General features: G+C 36.4%; 4 protein-coding genes and 1 long non-coding RNA gene across 13 annotated transcripts; 2 read left to right on the forward strand and 3 right to left on the reverse strand.

Annotated features, from left to right (window-relative positions):
• Window positions 1-334: 334 nt before the first annotated feature.
• LOC121755653 (protein LNK2-like) lies at window positions 335-8,069 on the reverse strand. 2 transcript variants are annotated; one of them, XM_042150984.1, is made up of 8 exons: window positions 7,766-8,069; window positions 5,004-5,367; window positions 4,798-4,927; window positions 3,745-3,997; window positions 3,445-3,531; window positions 1,589-2,293; window positions 1,354-1,505; window positions 335-1,087 (listed from the first exon to the last, which is right to left on the reverse strand). In XM_042150984.1, exons 1-8 carry the CDS (start codon window positions 7,787-7,789, stop codon window positions 796-798), a joined length of 2,007 nt encoding a protein of 668 aa, XP_042006918.1. In that variant the 5' UTR covers window positions 7,790-8,069; the 3' UTR covers window positions 335-795. The 2 variants fall into 2 exon arrangements, with proteins under 2 accessions (XP_042006918.1, XP_042006917.1); XM_042150983.1 differs by having other exon boundaries at window positions 3,685-3,997.
• A 4,510-nt stretch (window positions 8,070-12,579) lies between these two features.
• Window positions 12,580-14,059, reverse strand: LOC121755694. Of its 5 annotated transcripts, none has more exons than XM_042151049.1 (3): window positions 13,372-14,057; window positions 13,108-13,306; window positions 12,580-13,005 (listed from the first exon to the last, which is right to left on the reverse strand). In XM_042151049.1, the coding sequence occupies exons 1-3, from the start codon at window positions 13,780-13,782 to the stop codon at window positions 12,827-12,829; spliced, it is 789 nt and encodes a 262-aa protein (XP_042006983.1). In that variant the 5' UTR covers window positions 13,783-14,057; the 3' UTR covers window positions 12,580-12,826. The 5 variants fall into 5 exon arrangements, with proteins under 5 accessions (XP_042006983.1, XP_042006981.1, XP_042006982.1 ...); XM_042151047.1 differs by having other exon boundaries at window positions 12,580-13,306; window positions 13,372-13,683; window positions 13,814-14,054; XM_042151048.1 differs by having other exon boundaries at window positions 12,580-13,306; window positions 13,372-13,683; window positions 13,781-14,054.
• Window positions 14,060-14,312: 253 nt separating this feature from the next.
• Window positions 14,313-16,264, forward strand: LOC121755704. 4 transcript variants are annotated; one of them, XM_042151066.1, is made up of 4 exons: window positions 14,313-14,384; window positions 14,841-14,900; window positions 14,993-15,346; window positions 15,467-16,264. In XM_042151066.1, exons 3-4 carry the CDS (start codon window positions 15,318-15,320, stop codon window positions 16,053-16,055), a joined length of 618 nt encoding a protein of 205 aa, XP_042007000.1. In that variant the 5' UTR covers window positions 14,313-14,384; window positions 14,841-14,900; window positions 14,993-15,317; the 3' UTR covers window positions 16,056-16,264. The 4 variants fall into 4 exon arrangements, with proteins under 4 accessions (XP_042007000.1, XP_042007002.1, XP_042007001.1 ...); XM_042151067.1 differs by having other exon boundaries at window positions 14,341-14,595; XM_042151068.1 differs by lacking the exon at window positions 14,841-14,900 and having other exon boundaries at window positions 14,320-14,384.
• A 175-nt stretch (window positions 16,265-16,439) lies between these two features.
• On the reverse strand, window positions 16,440-18,166 carry LOC121755714. Its single transcript, XR_006040849.1, has 2 exons — window positions 17,022-18,166; window positions 16,440-16,937 (listed from the first exon to the last, which is right to left on the reverse strand). It is a non-coding gene; the product is annotated as an uncharacterized LOC121755714 (long non-coding RNA).
• Window positions 18,167-24,391: 6,225 nt separating this feature from the next.
• LOC121755689 (annexin-like protein RJ4) lies at window positions 24,392-26,614 on the forward strand. Its single transcript, XM_042151039.1, has 6 exons — window positions 24,392-24,480; window positions 24,601-24,746; window positions 25,411-25,632; window positions 25,707-25,919; window positions 25,999-26,088; window positions 26,171-26,614. The coding sequence occupies exons 1-6, from the start codon at window positions 24,408-24,410 to the stop codon at window positions 26,372-26,374; spliced, it is 948 nt and encodes a 315-aa protein (XP_042006973.1). The 5' UTR covers window positions 24,392-24,407; the 3' UTR covers window positions 26,375-26,614.
• The last annotated feature ends 757 nt before the right edge of the window (window positions 26,615-27,371 follow it).

The raw sequence follows: 27,371 nt of genomic DNA on the forward strand, positions 1-27,371 counted from the left end.
TTCGTTTTTATAAACAAAACAAGTCCGAAAATAAAAATTGGAATTTTAAAAAATAATTTTTATAAATAAGATTCGAAAAAATAATTTTGAAAATGACCGAAAATGTTTGGGCACTCGCACGTCACTCACCACTGCATTCCATTGGAGGAGAAATCGCCCTCTTCAAAATTCATTTACAACTTTTTATTATTTGATGTAAATGAATTATGACATCCATCCCTCACACAAATGGACATAATTATAATATGTCATCCAAACCGAGCAAGAGAAGAAAATTAATTAGGATAAATTATAAAATAAAACAAGGAAGCTTCACACACCATTGCACAGAAGCTACAAACAACAAAGGCATGTCTTCACACATCAAATCCTTACCAGACAAGACGACATACAAACTAAAGACCTGCACGCAATACAAGCATGGCTGGCTCTTCAAGACGGGTGAACCAGAGACTAGTTTCTTGACAAAGGAGTAATATGAAAGCATACACACAAAAACTCGTGTGGACGATATTGCCTGAAATATCGCATGCTATGATACATAAATTCCTTCACTTGTGCCAAGTGCTAGTTATTCTGCAACCACGCTTGAATAAAACCAAATGACTGACATGATAAGTAAGTGAATCATTACTAGAGTATCGATACTAAGGTGTATATTACATACTACAATTGATGGAATAGATAAAGGAAGGTATTAACCATATCAAATGGTTTTCACTCAGCTACTCTTCGGTTGGAGGTTTCAACCTTAGCCTGTACCCCAGTATTTTCAGTGTTCGACACAGTCTCGTACTAGACAAAAGCGGGAAAGTTTTTGGACTGGTAGCTTTCAGAAAATGGGCCTGCTGATTTTGATCCCTGTGGAGATGTAATCTGAGTGTTCCCAAAGCTCTCAGCAAAACGGTCCTTGGTTAAGCTCACTGTCGGATTTGCTTTCTTTTCAAATGGTAGGTTGGGAGACAAAGGTGATTCAGGTGCATCAGGAGGTTTTCCAGAAAAGTCAAGTGGCCTGTGGAAGAGCAAATGCGCCACCACCCGGTCTATTGGATTGGTATCCGTCTCCGCATCAGCTGTTCTAGAAAACCTGCAGTAGAAATTATTCAGAGAACAAAGTTCCTAAATGGTGAGCAAAAACTAGCTGAGCTGAATAAACCGAACCACGCTGATGCAATTTGGTTGGTTTGGTTCGGTTATACAGTTCATTCAATTGCATTTTGCTTCAAAATTAAAAAACAAATTTGTATGTCCCATCCCTTTGCCCACCTCCCCCTCCTCTATCTCTCTCTCATAATTCCTTATCATCTCTATTTTCCCACTAAAATCTTTCAATATCTTTGATAAGTTACTGACCTGTCATGGCCAACTAAATCTTTGTTACCGAGAACTTCATCTCTGCTGCTTGTGCAGGTACTGCTTGTATCATTATGGTTTTGCCTCTGCAAAGCACTTTGGGCAAGTCGAGACAAGCTGTCTCGGATGCAAAGTCTCATCTTATTGTCCAACTGTCCAAGAGTCAAATATTTTTTATAAGCCTTCCTAACTTGTCAAGAAAATGAGAGATATTCAAAGATAATCCGAGACTAACTTTAGCTATGATATCTTGAAGCTGATAGAGCACTGATTCCTCTACTGAGAAATCATCAAAGGTTGGGCTGATTGTATTAGAATCATACTGTTCTCCAGGCGAGCTTGGTTCAAGGGAAGGAAAAGACCCAAGACTTTCATTAACCTCGACTTCCCCTCCTTCCATGCCAGAAATTTCAGAAACTGATACCTGGTTACCGAATTGCAGCTGCTGTTTCTGAATTGCAAGTATTGCTCTCATTTGCTGCCTCCTCCTTAACTTTTCAATTTTTTCTCTTGGCGTCATTGCTGGAGGCTTCACTGCAGCATCGTCTGAATTCTTTACTGAATTTGAACTGGAAGGAGGGACTTCATAGCTAGAAGACATTAAATCATGGTTTTCATCCCCGGGATGAAACTGTGGCAAGATAGAAGTCATAGGATGGTGATTCATACTCCCATACAAAGGAGTACCTAAAGGTGCTCGTGGGAAATAATTTTGTTGAAACAGCTCAGGCCTCGGAAGTGAGCTTTGCTGAGTGAGCACCAAAGGTGGACCTGGGTTGATCACTGATGGTGCACACTGGCCATTAACTTGTTGCAACGTGCTTCCGGATGAGGACCATGTGCCACTTAAGTTACAAAGGTGTCTGACTTCATTCTTGTTGTCCAACTTCTGACCCTTGACTGACCTCTTTTGCCGGTTAGCTTGAACACCCCAAAACAACTAGAACAAAAGTTTGGTATTCAAGCTAGAATAGATTGAATATTAAAATGGACAAAGCCAGATCAGAATAGAAAATTGTGTCTTGTGATACTCAGCAAGGAGAGAACACCTTAAGATAAAACTTATTTTGAGATTGCATAACTATAGTTTTTTTCATTGAACTATTAACATTAATACAACTTTATTCCATAATAGCAATGCTTACTTAAATACGTAACAATTTTGCATAATTTAATACTACTACTGTCTGAAAAATGGTATGTGGCTTTAATTTTTCATTTGAATGTATTAATAATAAACAGATAATTATTTTAAAATTTTGATAAACATATATCTTTATATTTATTTTGGGAACATTCTTTTCTTCTTCAATAAAACTAAATATATGAATCTTCAAATATTCTGTTTTGTTTTTTATCCAAAGCAAATAAAAATTAATCACCCATAATAATAAATATTAAAACTAATTTTCAAACTATTTTCATAAGCATACTAAAGTAGGGATGTATTCAAGTTCAACATGTAAATATTGTCCAAACATTCAACCGAATCTCAGCCCCACGATTTTGTCATCTAACGGTTAGATTAATGCCACATGTCATTTAATAATGTAAATTTTCATTATAATAATGTACACCGACTATTAATGTAGCATTATAGACTAATAATGTAGATTTTCATTCTAATAATGTACACTGACTAATAATGTAACATTATAGTCTAATAATGTAGCTCGGCTATTTTGATCACAACCATCCAATTCAAGGGCTGTGATCTGTTTGAAGCTTAACACTAAATAGCTGTGAGGACCCTAATACACCCCACTAAAGTATGTGTAAAAAATTAAGTTTAGTTATTTTAACCTATGTGGATTGGAAAGAATGACTATCCAGTCATAATTAGAAATAGGGATTCCATTCGAAATGGTAATTCACACTTTCAAACACACTAATCATAGGAATAACCATTTACAATCAGATCTCATTCCATCACCTATTATTAACTCCAAAGAAAGTAAAAAGAAAAAAAAAAAAATTGGTTTTGGAATGAAAAACAATAATGTTTGGAAACTTGCACAGGGAAATGATAAAATGAAATCTTAGCAAACTAAGAGTGCCATTTTCTACATGAAAATGTGTGGAGAAAATTACTTTGCCTGGGAAGTTAGTAGGGGTTGCAGCAATTCCATCATTACGTTGTGCTAGGCGTGGTTGGATAATCTCACTCGTTGCTGGAGACTGAACAAAGAAACAAAAGGAGAAAGGTAAGTCCCTAAATAAGTCAAGAGTAATCATAAAATAAAGGTAAAGAAACCCAAAGAAGCTCATGAATTTGCAAAGAAAAGAGAAAAAAAATCTACAACATGATATCAAAGATTTAGTCCTTTGTACCTTTTGTTTCCCTAATAGGTTACTTTTACCCCCGAAATGTTCAATAATATCTAAGCTTGCCTGTACATCCTGTGGAGCATGAGATGTGGTCTCGTTAGGTTTTTCGTACCCAAGCGTCTGGCTGGTATCTGGCATGTATTCAGCCTTAACCTCGGATTGATTGATTGCGGCTCTTAATGCTCCAAATGGAGGATCAGTGGAATCTCCAGATAAAGGAGTAGTGCCCAGAGGGCTGCTGGTTACATCTTTGGAAGGGGACCATAGCTCATCATCGTGTCCAGCGCTCATATTCCCAAATAGTGGATCTTGATTGCTGCAAAATATAACTTGTGAGGATACTAAGTTAGATGACATAGTCGGGGCAAAAATGGAACCCATGATAACAATAATAAAGTTCTATGTAAAATACTATACAGAACAGTTAAAAGTATGATTTCGCGTAACCTCAGCTCATAGTTAAATCGTCAATTTTATAACAGGTACAAAACCAATCCATTCCATAAGCCAAGAAATCGTGCAGCATGTTGAAAAATATACGACACCAAGTACTAAAAGATGGAAACTAAAATATTAGCTCAAGGCTCACGTATTCAGCCATAAAGCGAGTCATAAATGTAGTAGTACATAATCTTTAAAAAATGGCTAGAAATAATTTCAGTTTTTGTTAAGGAGCTAACTGGCATTTGAAGCATAACTTTCTTATAAATTGGACATGCGACCAGATAACAATGAGAGAACAATATAGATACAGGTACATATACATACATATTGGAGTATATAATTAGATGGGAGAGGATAGGATCAGCTTTATCCCGCACCAAACATGATTGCTGAGTCAAGACTCAGGAATGATCCTTTAGATTTTCTCATATCATTCTTTTTTTTGGAGAGGGTCTCAGACTCTCAACTCATTCTTAAAGGTATATATTTGATAGGTCCACAAGCACAGATATTGAGACATTATCTGCTTCATTCCTCAAGTAAAGAAATCTAGATGGCACGCACCATGTGAAATTTTAGAGCAACATACTTCAGTCAATAACATGATTTGTCATATAGTATGATTCTAAAAAGTGATCTCAGTGGGAACATCAAAATAAAATTTCGAATTACCTAAATATCCTATCCAGATCATCAAAACTTCCAATATTGGCCCAGCCATAGTCAACAAAGTCACCTTGTTCTCCATCTTCCGGGGGATTTTCAAATATTTCAGAATCTTTCTTAAACTGAGATGTCTCATCTGTTGAAATATTACAAAACATATCAGTATGTGGCATTTGTGGATTAATCAAATCAAGATAATTATGATGTATCACCTCTTAAGGAACCACTTGCTGAACTTTTTGTTATGTTTTCTGATGCAATGGCACCTGAAGTATCCTGTTCAGCTTTTGGAACATTAGATGAGGATGGATTAGGGCAATCGGACCATGAAGTATGATCAACTTCTCTTGCGGGATCACCAGTATCATTACTGCAATTACTATCTAGTTCAACCCCATGTTCATGCGTGGTGGGAGGACATTTCACTTCAGGGGGGCTAGCATTTGAAGTATGCTGATTTTTTTCTTTCCTAGGGCAGTCTCCAAATAAAATTGAAGGTTTCTCTTTGACTTGGTCAGGATATGGAACAATATGATCATCACTTTCCCCAGCCTCACCCCATATGATGTTTGTTAACTGAAATGAAACGGAATAAGAAAATATGTAAGAACTTGAGTACCTAATTGTGAGAACATAAAATATATTGGCTGGACAGAAAGGATGCAGAAGGGTACAGTTTTTAACACGAAAATTTATCATAAGTTCAGTAATGCATGGTAGCTCATGAACTGAAACCACATAAATTAACTTTAGCAAAAAAAAGGAGCTTGCTGAATCAAGACTGCATTGCTAGAGTAATCTGCCAAACTCATCCAAATTATTAAGCCAAGCAAGGACATGACACGACACACTGTTAGGCTAGCAACAGGAGCAAATTGCTCATTTATTTACAAGGGAAGAGAATAGCTATACTATAATAGAAAGGATCTGTTGTAACATGAACTATACATTCTTATTAGAAGACAAAGAGTTAGTACAATGAACGAGCTGTCCTTTGAATGTTGAAAACATTGTCTCTCTAAAATATAGCTCCAATATCTAGATATCTTTGTTATAGTGAAGGATTTTAAACTCTTCATGATTACAAACGGAATTAAACTACCAATCAACGCTGAACTTAACCCTTTCCAGCTGCTCCACCTCCTTTGAGTTCCTCTCTAAAAAGTTCTTCTACTCCTCTCAAGCTTGGAACTATAACTCTGGCACACATTTTCCTTTTGCTTAAAGAGCAGTGAGTCCACACTCCACCATAAGCCCAATGCTATCAAAACTATGCTATAATCTTAGAGAAATGAACAATGAAAAAGGACACGATGAATTGATGATCTAAGCCTTTGGACTTATTCCTTTTCACTAAACCTTAAAGAAAGAGTAATGCGTGTGAATTTGCAAAAGATTGCGAGTGAAGAAGTTACAAAACCATCAGCCATGAAAAGTGCTGTATAATAGTAGGTCCATCGAAAAGAAAGACTTGATATAGGAATTATATCTGCAAAAGATTGCGAGTGAAGAAGTTACAAAACCATCAGCCATGAAAAGTGCTGTATAATAGTAGGTCCATCGAAAAGAAAGACTTGATATAGGAATTATATCTGATTGAAAAAATCAAAAGAGGAGACAGGTTTATGATGACAATAACGGACCAGAAAGAGAAATGAGAACAAGAGTGCATAACCTCAAAATACTCTGCTCGTAAACAAGCCTTTTTAACAATGTATAAAGAATCAAGTGAACTCTAGAAATACATTTCCTTAGGCTTCTAGAGGTCAGTCTAACACAAAGATCCACATTATTCTCTTACAACCATGTCCACTTTAGGTAAATATGCGCCAAAATGAGTCCACTGCAACTTCCCCAACAGAGTTTTATATTTTTGCAACAACTTTTAACAATGTACAAAAAAACCAAGTGAACTCTAGGAATACATTTCCATGGGCTTCTAAAAGTCAATCTAACACCACGACCCACATCATTCTCTTGTAACCATGTTAGATTTAGGTAATTTGCGCCAGACTGAGTCCTTGTTCCTCTTGAACACACCACTGCAACTTCCCCAAACAGAGTTTTATTTTCAGCAAGGCACCACAAGTTTTAGACCAAACTAACACTTCACAACGAACTAGGTGAGAAATACTATGTCCACGAAACCATCTCACAAGAGACCTCTTAACATAATGAACTTAAATCTGTTAAACAACTAGTTCCCGAAAAAACTGTCTTTCTGTCCCTCTTGGCATGTTAGAAAATTTACTTGCAACTCATTCCAAGTAGAAATCTTACGAGGATTAGCACCCAACAAGACTTTAAATGCTAATGTGCGAATTTCTCACTATTAAAAAACCACACTAGCCAAATTTCCAACTTTTCTCCTCCACACCAATATCCAATAAGAAACGCCTTCCCATGTTATTTTAACATGGAAAAGCTGCTAGACCCTTAGATAATCTTACTAAATTGGACTCTTTTCCACTATGGAAAAACTAAGCATCATTAAAAATCTGTGAATTGACAACTTCAACCCTATCCTTTCCCACTACCAATGCTCTTAGTAATGGTTTCTCGTTCACCATACTAGATAAACTGGCCGAAGTAAGCATCATTGAACATATTCACCATCTATGAGTCTATAACTAAAATCTATACTGCCACGCCGTAAGTCTAGAAACCTCAGTCGACATCTCGAGCTACAATTAACAATTTCACTTTTATTTTCAGCTCATATTTTCATTCTATATTAGCTAACGTGAAATTTTTCTCAACATTGATGCATGTAAAAAGGAAGTACATACGTCCTTGCATCGCACAAACCTCCAATCCACTCTCGGATCTCAACGGAACCGGAACCAGAACCAAAACAGACCGTACTATTCCAGATTACATTCAATTTTGACTATTCATTATCTTCGTAGCTCAGCAACAAATGTAGGAGTGAAAAAAAAATGAAAAATAACACGCAACACCGAGAGAAATATACCTCCTCGTCGTTCCAATCAAACATAGCTACAAAAAAAAGGCGAAATCGAATCTCCAATTGCAAGCAAGCGCAACGTCGAGGGGTACTGGTTCAATTGTAGTCCAAACATGGCCAACTTGCTTCCCGCTCAAGTTATCTGCAGAAAAACAGCGATGAAGTGGGAAAAGGAGAGCATGAATCAACAGAGGATGCGGTGGATTGTTTGAAAATTGAAACAGGGAAGAGTCGAAGTGAGGAGAATTGGAGATGGAGAGAGAAAGTGGTGGAAGCAAGTGGGCAGGATGGAGGTGGGGCCCAGACCCACGTGAAGGGGGCTAGTATTGAAGGTGGAAAATTAAGCTCGTGTGACGAGGCGTATCTAAAGTGGTGGCTGTAGTGCCTCGGATTTATTTGTGACTCCCTATTGGTCACATTTGAATTGTGGTCTCAAACTCCCAAATTCTATATTCAAATCAACCTTAGAGCATCAGAAGTGGCGGACGTTACCGTGGAATTCCCACCGGCATGCAGGAATTCCGTGGCGGACGTCCGCCATTGTGCGTGGCATGCACGGATACGGAATTCCGTTGAGGAATTCGCAGTTCTGCGGCGTTCCGCAGAATTCGGCCGGGAATTCCGTGCGGACGTCCGCCATTGCGTTGACTCCCACGGACGTCCCAGCGGAATTCCCGTTTATTGAATTAAATGTTTTTATTAATTTCTATAAATACATCTCGTTGAACTTCATTTCATTCGCACCACTTGTATTAACAAGTTTCTCTCTGTAAATTTCTTTTATATATCCGTAATGGCCGGTAGTGGTAGTGGTAGTGGTAGTGGTAGTGGTAGTGGTGGTGATGGACATTATGAACACGTGTGCGGGAGGCCGCGGAGAGGGAGGAACAAGCGGCCTCGGCGCCGGCGGTGCCTCGACCCATCCATCGACGCACTATAGTACCCCGAGACCACCTCGCTGCCCACCATAGGTTGTACGCGGATTACTTTGCACCGGAGCCACAGTTTGGGGAGAACCTATTCTGGCGACGGTTTAGGATGCATCGTCCGCTCTTTTTGCGTATCGTGGGTGCTTTGGAGCGTCGATACGGGTATTTCAGGGTGCGGGAGGATGCGGCTGGTAAACCCGGCCACAAGCTGATTCAGAAGTGCACTGCCGCAATCAGGTAGCTGGCATATGGAGGCGCGACCGATATGTTGGACGAGTACCTCCACATCGGCGAGACGACTGCCCGAAAGTGCCTGAAGTATTTTTGTCAGGGCGTTAGGGAGATATTCGGGGATAGGTATCTTCGGAAGCCTACCCCCGAAGATTGTCAGGCTTTGCTGGATATGCACGGGAATCAACACGGGTTTCCGGGGATGTTAGGCAGCATAGATTGTATGCACTGGGAATGGAAGAACTGCCCCGCTGTCTGGAAAGGGATGTACACTACTGGTTTCAAGGCCAAGAATCTCACGATGATCCTTGAGGCGGTAGCTGACTACCGGTTATGGATTTGGCATGCCTATTTTGGAGTAGCCGGGTCGAACAACGACATCAACGTCCTCCAGTCGTCGCCCCTTTTCAACGACCAGTGCTTGGGCGTCGGTCCGGCCGTCAACTTCGTCGCCAACAGCAACCAGCACAACATGGGCTATTATTTGGCGGATGGGATATACCCTATGTGGCCCGTCTTTGTGAAGACGATCAGATGCCCAGCAGATGAAAAGAAGATATATTTTGCGGGTCGCCAGGAGGCAGCGCGCAATGATGTTGAGCGGGCATTTGGTGTGCTCCAGGCTCTATGGGCGGCAGTGAAGGGTCCAACACGACTGTGGTACGTTGACAGCATCGCCGACATCATGTACACATGTATTATCATGCACAACATGATTGTCGAAGATGAAGGTCCAGCACTGACTGATTGAGCCAATGATGATGCTGATGCTGCGGGTCCAAGCCACGGCGTGACCACTAGCAATGTACGCATGGGGATACCCCATGACGAAGTCGATCGAGTCCGTGCATTTGCCGACATGCGCCAAAAATAAGACCATGTTCCACTCCAGAACGATATTATTGAAGAAGTATGGCAGCGGAGGGGCCGTCGTTGATGTAGTTTTAAATTATTGAAATGTATTTTTTTAAATTTGGTGAAATGTACTTTTCTTTTTTTAATGGAATTTTTTTCACTATTTGTGTCGAAATTTTAATTCCGTTAATTGTTTAATTCCGGACATTGTTTAATTTGTGAATTTGTGAATTTTTTTATTGTGGGAAGTCGGTCGGGAATTCCACCACTCTGCAGTGGGAAGTCCGTATGACGTGGCAGTGCAGTGGGAAGTCCGTATGACGTGGCAGGAGGTGTTTTTGGGAATTCCGTGAGAAATTCCGCCGGGAGCTCCGCGCCACTGCTGATGCTCTTAATAAAAAATTTTTGCTATTATTAGTCATGGATCCCATCATCACTTTATCATTTTTGTATGTAATAAACGATATTGTAGGAGATGTTATATGTGATCTTTAAGGATCTTTCTTTCATATGCAACTCAATTACATAATTATTATTATTATTATTATTATTATTATTATTATTATTGTTATTATAATACTAATAATTACTCTATAAAAATGAATGTTATTATATTTATATTTATTTTTACAAGCATTAATAAGTATTTCATTTAGCTTAATTGAGTCGCATTCCTTTTTAGATGTCCCAATTAAGTTGAGTCATATTTTATTTTGACAAAAATAAAATATATAATTGATTTTACTTTATTCTCTATTCAACTTTACCCTCCTTTATCTCTTCTATTTTATATTTTATCTTCATAGTAATTTGTTTAAGACAATCTCTGAATCTTGTGTCCAAGAGAAATGTCTCAACTTAGTTGGGACGGATGGAGTAATTAAACTAAGAGTATAGTCTTGGTAGTGAACAGTACGTGCAGACAACACCACTCGGCACCTGCCCGGGATTAAATTTCAGGGTAAGAAAATTTTAGATTCTACCCTCCCTCCATATTCCTTACCCGTCGACACACAATTGGGATGTTGTAGAGATCGTCGAATTATAATTCTTATAGTTGAAACATATGAATCTAGATGTGCATGTTTACAAGCAATAAGGATATAAATATAGATCTACCTCGTAGATTTGATGATTGTTTGTAGCTTTTCGCGTATTGATTCTTTCAGTTCAACATGTCTTCAAACTTATCTCACATGGAGTATAATAATATGAATCTTATGTAAACAAGACTTGTCAAATTAATAGCAAAATATATACATAGAAAATGGTGGAATTGATGGGCCAAAAATTTGGCCTAAATGGAGAAAAACACTCAAATAAGCATATTTTCGCCATCAAATAAGCAAAATAAAAACATAGAAATGTTTTGACTTTTATTCCTGGTGAAGATACACTTGATTTTAGGGTCATAACATTGATACTCTTCCGGATTGATCTCATATAGGACAAAAAGATACTAAATGGCACAATGAAAAGTTTTGTAGTTTTATACCTAGTACTATTTAGGAACATGGACAAGCAATGTCGGAATATAACGGGCTTAAGCCCTTAATGAATTAAATTTTTTAATGTTTTTCTACTAATTATTTTTTAAATTTATCCAAATTTTATAGTATAAATTATTATACAAAAGCCCCTATTAATAATCTAAATTACTTAAAAATAAACTTCTAGATTTTTTTTTGAAAATACAGCCCCTACTCTGCGTTCGCCATTGCCACTGTGGACAAGCACAATGAAAAGTTTTGTACTTTTATATTGTGAAACATGGACAAAATCAAAATAGCAAAAGACTTTAGGTTGAATAGTTAGGATATGTATTTATTTGAGTATAGGTGGAGATTGGAGAGGACTTCAAAGGAGGTATGAAAGTTAAGGCTTTTGCTATGAAGACATTAAGGACTCGTTCGCTAAGCATGTTTTGGGCTGGGCAGAATTAAAACAGACACAGAATTGATAAGGCCTGGCCCACTTGCATCAGATTATACACTGGTGTTCACCTTTTCAGATACGGGCTCCGTTTAGAAAGTAACATTAATTCCGAATTAGTTAATTGGTCGTCCATTCACACCGAATTTCCCAAATTAACCCTGAGCGCATTCTGAACAATTCAACTCCCCCGCATTATGAACAAACCGCGGCTTTTCTGTTGGGTGGATTCATTTTTTTCATAGCAAGGAATCGTCCCCCCATTCGAAATCACACATTGCACGCAATAGACAGGAGCTTCAAATCGGGGTAATCTCTCCCCACCCCATTCGATTTTGGGTAAAATCATCACAAAAGTGCAATTGCGTGCTCCATCGTATCCTATTACATCGACCACGTCTCACATTTGATGCATCCCTTATGGAGTTCGTCGCAAAGCTGCACTTGAGGTCAATAAACGGTTGTCGTTAATTTCGGCTACAATCGGCTATGAATTTGACACTTCAGAGGCAAGCAAAAATGTGTTTTATACGATTTGCACGGTGGAAGGCCTCGCGCTTGCGCAATGTTATGGAGTGTACAACATCCTAAGCGATACATCTCAGCGCCTAGGGGTATTCATGGGAATGCCGAGGGCTGCACATATCTGATATGCCCTGATGCTAATCGGCTAGAAACGCAATGGCTCTTGAAAATTGGGGTTTAAAATCTATGTCATGGCTAATGTAATTGTTGGCATATACCGGCCTTCTATGTGTATAGTGCGTATTAATGTGCATACATCGTGCTTGGTCAGCATGTGGTTGCTTCTAATGCATACTACTCGGCATGTAAAAATGTGAGTGTATGCTGCTACATCTATAACAGAGCAGCTGCCATCATCAAGTGCATACATAAACATCACCTAATATGCATATTTTTAGTTCATAAACAGAGCACCAACAGTCGACGGGCGACTCCGTACATCAAACCAAAACACGGTGCTCTACCTATTACAATACTATGGATTTTTGTCCACCTTCCAAAACGTAGGTCCGGCTAAATGAGATGCAATTCCATGGCATTACTATATATGCTAGCATAGCAGAGTTTAGGACCTAGTCATCACTATATGACTTAGTTAGAAATTGGGACGTCTTATATTGTGTGGCCACCAACGGAGAGGCGAGTTTGACGCAACAGAACTCGCATTGGGGGATCGAGTAGAGGGACCAGCTTGTTCTGTCTTCGCTGCATCTGGCTTCGGCAAAACCCGGCCTGTCTCAAGGCGAGTTACCAGGCTCCCATCCGAGCCAATGTCTATGAAATACATGCCCATGTCATTGGTTGACTCCTGATCAACTTGAGGTGCGACATCTGCCGCAAATAGTTTACGTCGAACCGTTTGAGGGGGGACAATACCTGGCGAGTTCACCTCTGCTTTGAATCCACTAACCTCGTAACAGCTCGATTCATCAGTAGGGATCTCCTCGGTGCAGTCAGAAAGCACTATCACAGAAACTTCTCTTTCCTTCTTGATGTCGTCCATTCCGTACAAACATGCCAACTGCGAGAAGTGGGGATTATCTCGGTGGTAGTACGCTGCCGCAAATAGAGTTTTCTACACAAGTATCATTGATCAGGAGTTGCACGCACACTGTATAAAACATAAATGAGCATACTTACCTTCATAATTTCCACCCATATCTCATCAGGCACACGCACAAACTTAGCCTCCACGTCATACGATACGCCTTTGTAACCCACTACCTCCTTGAAGGTGGTGTACCTCTGCTTCAGGAAGTCGAGACGTTGTTTGATGTCCACCTCGGTCAGCAGAATGTTGGTTTTAGTCTGCACTGCGTGTTGCACCGTCAGTACGAACCAAGATGGAAACTCATCGAACTTCCATTGGGTCTCCCTTTTCAGCTTGATGATCATGTTTAGTACAATCTCATCGATCTCCAGGGTCCAGTTGTCGTAGTACAGATACACAGCCTGTTGAGGAATAAACATAGTGTTAGTGATGGAAGGAATGGAATGCAAGTAGTGTGATTCTTCGTGGTGCGAGGCTGCTATTAAATAGAGGTTGTACATTCATTAGTTTGAAAGACTGTTATCTACTTCCCTGCATCATTTCACTGGCCACATACTCATTTCATCTCACTGTTCTTGGGCTGTTGGAATGTGTATTTATCACAGCTCACTCACCACCGAAAAAATGCCCCAAGCAACTTCTTTATCCCCCCCTTTATGAGACTATGCGTAGGTGGGATTATTTCCTCATGTATCTGCTTATTTGACTTGAATACATCTATCTGAAGTAGGGTATTAGCCTACTTAAATAATGTGAGTATTAGATGCTAGATTTGACATATATCCACCTCCTTTTGCGGAATAGATATAAAAAAAGGAAAGGACATAGCTCAATTTATTAATGGAACTTATTGACAGCTCATCCAATTTCATTGACTACTTTAATTTATGGAAATTCATTCACCACACGTATTCGAGGGGTCCCACTTCTATTGCTAACAGCCAACATTGACCATTTACACGCAGCAAAATTTCATCTCCCGCGCATCCGCAATAAGACGCATTCAAATGTACGCAAACCTTAGTTTCACACCACTTCAAATAGAGGTAGGAAAAACGTGAAGGACATCTCAATTCGGAGAGCTCTCAGGCTGCAGTACGAGGTAATTAGAAATATTTTCGATCGAGCTTGTCATATATATAGTTGGAACAACATTTTCACACTGGGTATTGTTATCGTCGCTCTATTTGTGCTTGATATTGACCAGTCGAAAACCGCCAGGCTGAAATACTCTTTCGCTCTATGCAAGCTCAATTGTAGTTCAGCCGTTTATTTTGGTTCCCTACATTGATGTTATACATTTTGGTTGAGGGGTAGGAACTCGTTTATTCTGTTTTTAGTTTATTCTTTGCTTTGATTATATGGTTGTGTGATGGAATGATGTATTGTTCCCGACTCTGTTTTTGAATAGATGTAATTCAAGTGCATGATTGAACTCTGTTTCATAATTGTGTTCTTCATTTGTGTTAACTCAAATTTGGGAAAGGAATATGAGAATGCCTTCTTCAATAATATGTGTTCATTTCTGAGTTGGTTAAATTTGTGCCTTTTGAATTAGGTATCATGGCTGATCCCACATGCCGTAGTGGAGTTCGGTCGCTAGGAATACCATCCCATGGTTTGTCACTCGCTTAGGCTACTCTTCCCCTAATGGTGGGGTATTGTATTCATCAGTTTGACATTGTTCTCATCGTTTATGTGCCTGGACAGTAAACACAGACACTCAGCCGCGGAAATTTCAAAAAAGGTGATCGAACCCGGAGGATATGGAGTGCCCGAGAAGAGGAGATATTGGCTGCATCAATGCTTGAGCTACTTGCTCAAGGATGGAAATCCAACAATGGCTTTCGTACTGGGTATTTGGGTAAGATTGAGGACAGTCTACGCAAGGAATTTCCGAATACCGATCTCAAAGGCACGCCCCATATCACCTCCAGGATAAGCGTGTGGAAGAAGAGCTACACAAGCCTGACAAAAATACTAGGCCGGAGTGGCGTGGGATTCAATTCGGATGGGAAATATATGATCGAATGCGATGACGATCAGTGGGAGGCAATCGTCCAGGTATTGAATATGTTTATTTGGGTGCTTAGATCTCTCAGTTTCGACCAATAGATCAGCACAAAAATTGCAACACCCTGGTATTTGATGCTTGTATTTTGATGTCATCGTGTGACTCTGTAGGCTGATAAGGATGCGAAGTTCACGCGGGCCAAGTCATGGCCGTTATGGGAAACATGGAAGGCCATTTTTGGAAAGGATCGTGCTAGCGGTGCAGGGGCAGAACAAGTTGATGATTCGGTGCAGTGGCCCAAGTGGTAGCGAGGTCAATGAGAACGAGTTCCCAGGCTTCGAAGACCATGATTCCGACAATGTGGTTCATCTGTCACAGGCGTCGGGCTTTGAAGGCTACAGCTCCGGTAACAATGGCAAACAAGCTTCCATCAACAAGTCCGGCGGGAGTCAGAAGCGCAAACACGGTGGAGCCGATGCAGCACTTATGGAATTCCTCTCAAATCTGCATGATGAGACGAACGCTCGCCTCGAGGTGATTTCATCGAGAATCGACTATGAATTCAATCTTGGAAAGGCTAAGCAAGATGTTTTCGACAAGCTGAAAATTGTGGAAGGCCTCACGCTCGATCAAAGGTACGAACTGTGCAACATCTTAAGCGACAAGCCGCAGCAGCTTGAGGTATTCATGGGAATGAGAGCTGGCGCTCGTCTTGGATACCTGTTGAAGCTTATCGAGGAGAATCAGAAAGTAATGTGAAATGAGATTAATGGTGAATTGCGTGCCTTTTGTTGCTACCTTTATCGGTTGGGGCAAACTGATGCAAAATGGTAATTAGATCGCAAACGCATATTTTGGATGTAGCTAGCGTGTATTAGGATATGAACCTTTGATGACTATGCGCTCTATCGAGCAGTTTGTACAGCTCCTATTGTATGAAGTGATGCATATGCTATACTTATGTGCTTCTCACACTGTTACTCTTCTTTTGAATGCACACTAATCCCCACAGCAATGGCACAAATAAGTGCTGAAATAATTCAACGCCCCGAAGCAAAAACCCAACCTCCAATCCGAATTCTAACCGCTGCATCCTTGTATAAAATGAATAATGTAATTAAATCGTAAGTATTGCTATTGCACTGATTCTTAAAGCATTTATTTAATGGACTTGGTTTGAAAATATATTGCAAGCCTCAAAACAAGCAAGAGAAATAAAAGACACTCTTGGTCATCTAATGGAATCATTTAAACATGCCCGTCCATGCCCCGCGGAATCATCTACTGAAACGGTCCACAGATTAATGAGATTGCAAACATAGTTAAACCCAATACCTGAAAGCACGCACAAAAATAACATCCAATGCCCTCAGAACAACGATAGACCAGGCTGCATACCCTACCAGGCTGCATACCCTGTGGAACTCTTAGGCCGTTGGGTCGCGCCACAGAAACCTTGAGTACACGAGAATCGCCGGCGGACCCTTCCCAACCAGGTAGGAAATAAACAAACTGCATATTGCGATAGCAAACAGCCAATGTGTTCGTTGCAATAGACCCCTTTCGCGTGCGATAACGCGGTTTGTCACTGTTGTTAACCAGTACTTTGATGTGTGTACCGTCGAGTGCACCGAGACAGCCCTACAAGAACAACAACCGTTTACAAACATTTACAGAAACCGTGCTTGAAACAAGTTAGACATTGTCGGAGGAAAGATTAAATACCTTGAACCATTTCCATCTGTGATCAATGCAATCATCCGGCACGGGTGTAGGCTTCGTCAATAACACTTTGTGGAGACTCAAAACAGCCCCCAAAACCTTGTTCATGTAGTGGGACACTGTAGAATTGGACCTAAAAAAATGAAACGAACAACGTGATTTTTATTGTGATACGCTAAGACGCCCAAAAAAATCGCCACTTGTTCTTCAATGCCTAAGCATTTCCCTGTTCTCAAGCCTCCCTGCTTAGTGAGGATGCGACACAACTTCCCAAATGTGTTGTGATCCATTCTTAAGTTTGCTATGCAGTCAACATCAGTGACATTAATGAGTCGTTCCAAGTGTATCAATTGCTGAGGAACCCTACTTATCAAGTTGTACTGCCTTGCATGTTCAACGGTTTGTGCAAGGTCTGATGTAATGTTGTATGAGAATTGTGCTCTCTACCCGGTATAATAGCATGATGTCTTCAAGCATCATTAGTAATCTCGCGGAATTAACTGGAGTTCTCATCGTGGCTATGGCGCAATGGTAGTGTAAAATGTTTGGTAGGCTGATCACCAAATAAGTACCTGACTACTCTTTCTATATGATACATATGCACACATTCAAAAAACATTAAGGGCAAAACAAAAGAAGAAAGGGAATGGTGGAATTAAATTCAAAATTATATGTAACTCAAAGGAGCATATTATGGCGGGCTAGATAATCAAAGCACCCCACTTACTGAAGTTAGCAAAACAAAGCACGCAATTTTCATTACAAATTCAAGCTCAATTGCAAACCGAAGATGGTCAACCCGAAGGGGCAGTATGTACCTCTGTAAGTGCTCCGTTTCTTGATACTCGTAGGTGTAGCTATGTTGGTTTTCCTGCAACGTATCACAAACCCAAATTCCCTCGTCACCTGATAGTCCGAAAAATATCGACGTTTAATCGCGGGGTACTAGAGACTGGTATCCGAATTCAACCAAACACAGAATCAAAGCTTGGAAACGGGATGAGAGATTCGACGCCACCGCTTGGCTAGGGTTAGGGATTTCAACAAATCTGGAAGGTTCAAATGAGTGACGGGAAAGGGGGGAAATAGCTGATAGGGGTAATTTGGGAAGGGCTACTTCTCATTTTTTTTGTTTAGTTCTTGTTCAAAAATTGAGAACACGCTTGTTCATTAGACTTTATTAATGTCATTTAAGAGACATACAAGCATCCTCATTTATGTGGGGCCATACTAAAGAAACAACACACACCGAACAACATAAATGGGCAGAAATAAATCAATTTTTGGAGAAATCCGCCAAACCGAACGCGTCCTAAAAGAAAATAAGTTGAAGTAATAAGGCTTCGGGGCGTAATGTTTTTGGTGTGTGAGATTCGATAAACATGGTACGGCTCATTTCAGTGAGATTTTTTCATCAACAACTGCTATTTTTGTTATACGAGGCTGGTGGTTAATTTAGTATGTTGAACTTTGTATAGGAAAAAAAAAACTATTTCAAGTCGATAGAATGCTCTTTAAATTATAGTACTCCATTTTAGATTGGCAACTTACTTAATTTAATAAATTCAGAAAGTTATACTATATCGATATATTCTTGATACAAAAGAGTGTAAAATAATGGCTAACAATTTAAATTATAGACTACGTTCTACGAGGATCACTTGCTTTAGAGCCTCTTTACACTCTTTTGAATCAAGAACTTGTTTGTACTACATCATTGTTCTTTGTTAAATTTTACATCAATTTGTTGAAGAACATAACTCTTTCATTTACTTTTCTTTTAACAAATTAAAGACTGCTTATAAAACAATATTAGCAAAATATTTGACAAATATAGAAACTAACGAATGAAGTTCTTATACTTATAATTTAAGTAAATACAATTATGTATGAATTTTAAAATATTAGTACTATAGTTTAATTTTGTATTCTAACTTTTTGAATAAATTATACTCTAGTATTTTAGTATATTCAACAATCAACATTCCTAATTTTTTTCTAACATAATATATTAATATGCACTTTATAAAAGTAAAAAAATGATGTTTCATATTTTAAAAGATTAAATAGAAATGATGATTTCAATTAATTTTGTATTGTTGTTATAATTTTTTTGGTTAAGTTTATAAATTCGTTGACATTTAACATTATTAAGATTCAAAACTCGTATTTCTATGAATATATTTTTTGTTGATCATGTTGTCCAAGTATATGTTTAACTACTCCATTTGTCTACGATTAATTGGCACGGTTTGACCCAACTCGAGTTTTAAAAAAACTAGTATCACACCCGTGCTATGCACGATCCATTTCATTTTCTTCGCCCTTATTTAAAAAATGATTTTGCTAAAAAGTATATGATAAATAAATCTAATGTATCTACTAATTATAAGTCATTATGAATTAGAATTGATTCATTTAAACGCATAAGCTAAATTATTCGAATAGATGAACCGTTCAAAGCCCACTCAATCCAATTTTATAAAATAAACAAAGTATTAATTGTTTAACTTTAAATTTATGTGTTTTTTGCCTCTATCGTTCTTTTTCATGGATTTCTTTCTCTTCCCCTTTCCTTCCTCTTTTTCTTATTTTTGAAATAAAACTAATTATTAACATTAAAAAATCTAAAATCCTAATCTTGTGTGTAGTTTTTTTAATCATTTAGTTATATTTTTGGGTTAAAGATAAAAAAAACAAATAAATTATTATATAATTAAATCAACTTATAGTACTATATTATAAAAATCATTTTGATTTTATACAATTTAAAAATTAAATATATTAGTTCTAACTAATTCCGTGTTTGTTTTATTATGAAACAATTCAAAATATAGAGACGATATCACGTTCTTATTCAATCATCAACATTTTCAATTATACTAATCCACGAATTTATGTTGAATACATTGTACTACAGTACTAATTTGATAAGATTTATTTTAAAATGTACCTTTCAGTTAATTTATTATTTGATGCATGATTATTTTACATGTATATATTGAGTTAATTTATTTTATTTTGGAGTATAGTACTTATGTACCCATTTAAAATAGTATAGCTTTTATCAATGATATTATGCTAAAAAATCAAGTAATTTTGTTTTCTTCACGAATACAAAATTGTAACTTCATTATTTAAATAATGTATTTGAAATAATCTTAGGTTTTAATGCACAAGATCAAGTTTTGATTCGGAAAACAAATTGATAGTATTGCAAGTTTTAAAATTAGACGATGGCTTTTCAAACCTCAAAACGGTTTTACAATTGTATTTTGAATTATAAACGCATCGACGCAAAATAATATTGTCACAAAATTGTGAGTAATCTTTTTTGTATTTTGTATCCATTTAAAGTCAAGCTTCATTTCATTGCAATATAGTTACCCTATACACTAAAAACTCAAACCTTGAAACCTACACCCTTAACATTAAAATATACTTATCATGACCAACAAATGAGCCAAATATCAATAAAATTCTCCCTCCGTCCCAGTTCAATTTTACTTTGTTCGTCACTTTAAAACAAACTTTAATAATAGAAAAAAAATAAAAAGAATATCATAACTTCATGTTAAACAATATGAAGAGTATTGGAAAATATGGAGGGAGTGAAAAACGTGATGAAAAAAATATGTGAGTGGATAAATTACCAAATGTCATATATGTATAGTCAAAAAAATAGAAGATAACTTCTCAAAACTTTTTCACTTTCTTCACCTATTAATAAAAAATTTAAAACCTTTTAATTTCCCAAAAATTAAAACCTAAGCGTTACATTGTTTATCAAATTTTGGAAAATGAATGACAATAATTTCCGCCATTGTATTTCTATGAAATGAGTAACGAATAAATGTATAATAAATTTTGGAAAATGAAATGGAAGGCCATTGAAGCAATAATCTCAAATTTACTTTACAACTTTTCGGTTAATTCTCATACTCATACAATAAAAGGTCGTTATTCCTCATACTTATAAATACCAATCAATAGCAATATTAAATGTCCGTAAATATCATTATGGATTTTTATAATAATTGTATAAAATACTTCAACACCAATGTAGAGACTTTAAGATCATGGGGATATTGAAACCTCAATCAATATTCAGTATAAAATAATCACTGAACGTGTATTGCTTGTCTAACCGAGATATACAAACTAAGTAGTCACAGTTACATTGGAATTTATACATATTATGTAGCTTTTGATATTAATGACATTATACTTAAAAATCTAAGTCATTCAAGTAATTATTCTATAATTAATTTTCAAATTATAATTGAATCCACGAATACAATGTTGTAATCTGTTAACAAATTTTAAAGAATTGTTTCGTTTCTAAATTTGAATTCCATAATTATAGGGATGGTTCCATAATCATAAGAATAGATTGTAACTGATTTATATCTATCATCATCTACAACAAAACAAACGAAATAGTATATTCAAAATATGAAAATATCATGGCATTACAGTTTTATACTATAGTATAAATTTATTAGCTATTTCAAAATTGTATTATCCTAATTAAATCCTTAAATTATGACACTCTTCTAATGAAATAAAAGAAACATAAGCCGCGTGCAATCTCCATCTTCTCTTTATATACTCTTCCAATGAAATGTCCCTCTTCTATTTATACAATCTTCCAATGAAATAAAATATCCACCTTCTCATCTTTTACTCACCATTCAAATCTTCTGGAGGAGTGTTTTCCGTTGTTCTTTATCGATTTCTTTCTTTCCCTTACCTTTTTCTCTTTCCTCCTCTTCTTCTATACGGTTTCATGAGGTAACAAAAATATTAACATTGGAATGCGATGTCATGAAAAAAATTACGTTAGCAAACAGTGTAACTCCAAATATGAAGTTGCATTGCTCAAAAACCCATCGGCTACAGCATTAATCATTTTTGTTGTTGAAGTTTTGATGGAAAGAAGTTGTTTTTCGAATGAGTATTTATAGAGATTTGCTTTGTTTCTACTGACTCTACGTTTTTCTGTATTATTAGGGCATATGAAAAGATGAGTCTCTTTGCTTCAACAAATGATCCTTCTTATTTCTATGTTAATTAGCATTGATGGTATAATGAAGATTGTAGAATAAAAACCGTTTACTCTCTTCTATTGTTACAATATTTATAATAATAATTATAATAGCATTGATTGTAGAATGAAGATTGCAAAATTAAAACCGTTTGATTCTTTCTATTGTTAATTTTTTTATGTTATTTTATTGCAATATTCATAATGGCGTTTTTGTTATTTTCTCCAAAACTCCCTTTTTATATATGTATATAGATGTAGTGGAATATGGCTTGAGTTCTACTTTTATATACTACTACTAATCTATAATAAAAATATGAGTGAGTTGAATTAGTAGAATGTGAAATTCATTAGTAAAAGTTACGAATAGCAAACGTGGTAATTAATTATGAACGAAGAAAAAGGAGACCAGTGCCACTAATCATGGAGGAATGGAGTATATATATTTGCTATAGTAACATTGATGCAATTAATTAGCAGCGAATGCGTGCGAATATTATCACATTACAATGATTCATAAATTAGGAAACACGAGGTGAAATAAGTAGTAATAGATTTAATAGAAAAATATGATATGCATAATAGATGAATACATTGCTGTTTATTTGATTTAGAAAAGGACAGATGATGACACAGTAGATATTAGCTAATAGCAAGTTGCAAAAATATAGGAATAATTATTGGAAATTATTATACAGTAAAATGATTCTTTAACTTGATGAATTCAATAACAATTATTAGGAGGTTTTCTTTCAAAAAAAAACAAAATTGGAGAATTATTGTTGAATTAGTAGGCAACCAAATCTCTATATGTGAATTTGTAAATCTGAAAAAATCTATATTAACACTTATATAAGAAATTGTATGAAATGTCAAATATATATAGGATAATACATAGTGGCGTATTTTATTTTTGAAATTAGTGTGTGGTAGTTAGTATAAAGAATAAACGGCCTTCGTGATTGTCAACACAACAAATATTAGGACTATATATTATATTTTATTTTATTTGATTATTTTATCAAAGTCATGACACGTACATTCACTATTTAATTAGGTATCCCACTCAAATAGTAGTAGTAGTAGATAACGCCACCAACGCCACCAACCAAAACATCACACACGACACACCCATAATATGTACAATAATACTTGCCTTCCCAACATTTTTAATTTTATATTCCCTCCGTGACTTCGTCTTCGTCACACATAAATATAGACATTTGAGATTACATAAAAAATTATTGCAAAATTAATAAAGTAAGAGATTGATAAAAAAATACTCCGGAATTATAGTATTGTTAGGGTTGAATGAGACACATCTTATTAGAAAAAAAATTATCAAAAATAGAATATGATATTTTTATAGGACATTCAAAAATTAAAAAATGTCATTATTTATATAACACGGAGGGAGTAGTAACTATTCACGCACACATTGATTATACTATATGTTGCTAATAATCCGAACAAAACTATATAAATACAATATCAATAATCATCCTGAAATTTCATTGTAAATTCTGACTGTGACCCTCAAATAATCTACAGGTCACAGGTGTATATTATTCCGATCTTTGTCCTCATCCCAATAAATAAAATTTTCAAGATTTATATTTGGGATTATGCGATATGCTCCAAAATTAAAAAGAGAGATCATACTTTTCATCCCAATGTATGAAATTTTTTAAAAAGTAAGTTAATATTATCCCAATGTATTAAAAGTTTATCAGGTGTAAGAACATATTATTAGTATATATATGGAGACGTTTATTTTGAATAATAGATGTATAAATAATAAATTTTAATATGAAATTATTTTTTACATTGATAAGTTCCAAATTAATCAAATACTAGTGAGAGGACATACTCGAATTAAATACTACATTCTAAACAAATCTAGAACAATTTAATTGCTCCGGTCTCCCAAAAATTGTGATCACATCAATTTTCTACGACAACCTAAAATAATAGTACTACCATCCCCACTTGTTAAGTGAGATATTTATTTTCAAGCTTAACTTAAAACATTGTGTTTAGTATTCAATAAATATAAATAAATAAAGTAAAAAGAAATTTAAAGTGTAGATTTTATAAAAAAAATACTTATTGCTTAACGTTTCTTACAACATCTCAAAAAGTAATTTAAATCGGGATAAGGAGATTAGAACTCAAAACGGCCTACCATATCTCATACTATTATTATAATAATTTATGAAATGGTGAAATACAAGGGCGTTACGCCCAATATTAAATACATGGAGTTGGTCATGCTCCTATAAATACCCCTACAAATGAATGGTATAGCAATAACATTTTATATTTTCCCAAGCTCGATTAATATGTCTACCATTGTTTTCCCCGACCACCATTCAGCTGTTGCAGATGCTGAAACTCTTAAGAAGGCTTTTCATGGTAATATTTATTTATGGCCCTATTTCTATTTTTTTTCAAATCATGTAGGAGTATCATCAAACGATGGATCAACTTGCATATTTTTTTGTTGTGATTTAATTTGAGTTTGTATGTGTATAGGATGGGGAACGGATGAGAAGGCGGTGATTGGAGTATTAGGAAGGAGAAATGCATTGCAAAGGAAGCTGATCAGACAAGCCTACGAGGAATTGTACGAGGAAGATCTTGTCAAGCGCCTCGAATCTGAGCTCTCCGGAGATTTTGAGGTTTCTCTTTTTTTCTCAACGCAACCAACTATCATATCATATGCATTTTTGGTATTACATTTCAATTTGTTATCATCTTCGATATAGTATTTTTTTATCAACATCCTTAGTACATGTGTTTCATTTCATGTGTTGGTTCGATGGATTGGATTAAATAAAATTAAGCCTTTTATATACTCTATTGTTTTGTAGGATAGATAATATTTAATGAAGAAATTTATTGAATTTTGGGCAATCTCGAAATAAGTTAATCTCATGTGCTGAAACTTACATGCGACAAGTCAAATTATGCATTTACTGTGTCTTTTGATCTACAATTGCTAAAGTTAAAACTAATTTCAGATTAGTGAAATGGAAAAAGGGATGATGGATGATAGATCTAACTAGCAAAAGAAACGATAAAATGGAGTAAAATTGATATTTAATGGCATGATCTCATATTTGAATTGTGTACATGTGTGTTGCTTAATGTTATTTGTTCTTGAAATTTGTCGCATCTATTCATTATCAATAGGCAAATTACACGACTTAATATCTAAATATTTAGAGTAAAATTATAGATCGGTCAAAAACGTCATAAACTTTCCTAGACCTGCATATTCTTTTAAGAAAATGACGTACTATTTTTTTGTTAGATCATCACTTACTTGAATAATATGTACAGAAAGCTATGTACCGATGGATTCTTGACCCAGAAGATCGCGAAGCAGTTCTCTTGAACGTCGCTATCAAGAAAAAACCGGCGGTCGATTATCGCACTATTATCGAAATCTCAAGCATTTCTTCGCCCGACGAACTTCTAGCTATAAAGCGCGCCTACCAAAAACGGTACAACCGCTCCGTAGAAGAGGATTTGGCTCAACACTCATCAGGAGACCTGCGAAAGGTGCCTTAATTCTACATACCTTATTACTCTATTTTTCACTAAGAAAAATACTAAAAATTTAAATTTTTGTACAGCTTCTGGTTGGAGTGGTGGGCACATACAGGTACAATGGCGAAGCGATTAACGCAAAATTAGCGAATTCCGAGGCTGCTTGTCTTCACAATGCTATACAAAATAAGGCTTTTAGTGATGAAGAAGTTATCAGAATCATAACTACAAGGAGCAAACTCCAAATCCAAGCAACTCTGAATAAGTATAAAGATGATTATTCCTCCTCAATCACTAAGGTACAACAACTTTTATCATTACATATCCATCTTAAATTTGGATGAAGAAATGAGCTTTTGTATTGAAAAAATTTTGCAGCATTTGAAGGTTGAGCCATCTAGTGATTATGTTGTGGCTTTGCACACAACTATTCGTTGCATAACCGATCATCAGAAGTATTATGAGAAGGTAACAAATGTTGTTTTTGGGTGTTGAATTCGTACTTTTATGTCTGTGTTTATGTGTTGAAGTGTTGCATATGAATGTGAAGGTGATTCGTGAGGCTCTAAGATTGGCGGGGACCGACGAAGATTCAGTGACACGAGTGATCGTGTCGCGAGCGGAGAAGGATTTGGAAGGGATAAAGGATGTTTACCTAAAGAGGAACAGCCACAGCCTTGAACAGGCAATCACCAAGGAAACTTCTGGCCATTACAAGGCCTTTCTCCTCACTTTGCTAGGCAAACAAGATTGATCAATTTTTTGCATTTTCTGTTTCTTGCTCTGTTGTTTTTGCTCAGTTTGTTGTTTTTGGACTCATACAACTCTCCAACTCTTATGTGTGTTTGATTATGTATTGTGTTGTATGTCGAATGACTTGCTTTTGTTATGTTTGTTAGGGTTTATGTACTGCAAAGCATGTTTTGAGCTACTTTGTATGTAAAACTCTATTATCCTTTTTATCCAATAAATGAGAAGAAACATTTTTATCACATTGTATTTTGCTTTCGTTTATCTTGTGTTTTACACGTATTTATGACTAGAAGCAAACGAGTCTAAGTCTTCTACATTGTGGACTAAGTAGTGGAACATGTCATCGCAGTGACTTAGTCGGTTTGAGCTCGTAAGGGTCATTATGAATAGGGTGGTTGTATATTGAATCTGTAAGGTAAAATGAATTACCCTTTATGAGACCGGATGAAACAATTTATAACTTGGTGAAACTTTTTATATGAATGGTGTAACTATCCCGCTTTGAGGTAATTTAAATTGATGGCTCAGATGACACACGTAGCCCGCATTTAACATCATCAAATGTCCGATGATGAAATGTATCACTTACGCATGCAACATAGTACAATAATGATTAAACGTTTTGTATGAATGTTGGAATGACCTCGTTTTGAGGTAATTTAAGCCGACGACGTCGATATCGTAGTAGGCAATTGCTTGGATAATGCAAATATTCTATGATTAAGCATGCCATTTTGAAACATTATATGAACATGTAAAAATGTGACATTTTTTTAGTAATTAGGCTATTGTGCATACATTCATGTAGAAAGCCTCGATCGAATAACGCAACAACAAGTATGAACTCGAATGTGAGAAAAGGAAGAATTGGGTTTTGGAGAGTAAAACTTTCGTGAGTATTATTGAGCTTGATTTCAAGTGAAGTTACAACTACTAGGAACTGCTCTCTACTACTTATACTAACATCTCTCAAACAAGAGCAATCAAGAAATTACCCA

The sequence above is a fragment of the Salvia splendens genome, chromosome 11 (assembly GCF_004379255.2).
Source record: "Salvia splendens isolate huo1 chromosome 11, SspV2, whole genome shotgun sequence".
Taxonomy (NCBI): Eukaryota; Viridiplantae; Streptophyta; class Magnoliopsida; order Lamiales; family Lamiaceae; genus Salvia; species Salvia splendens.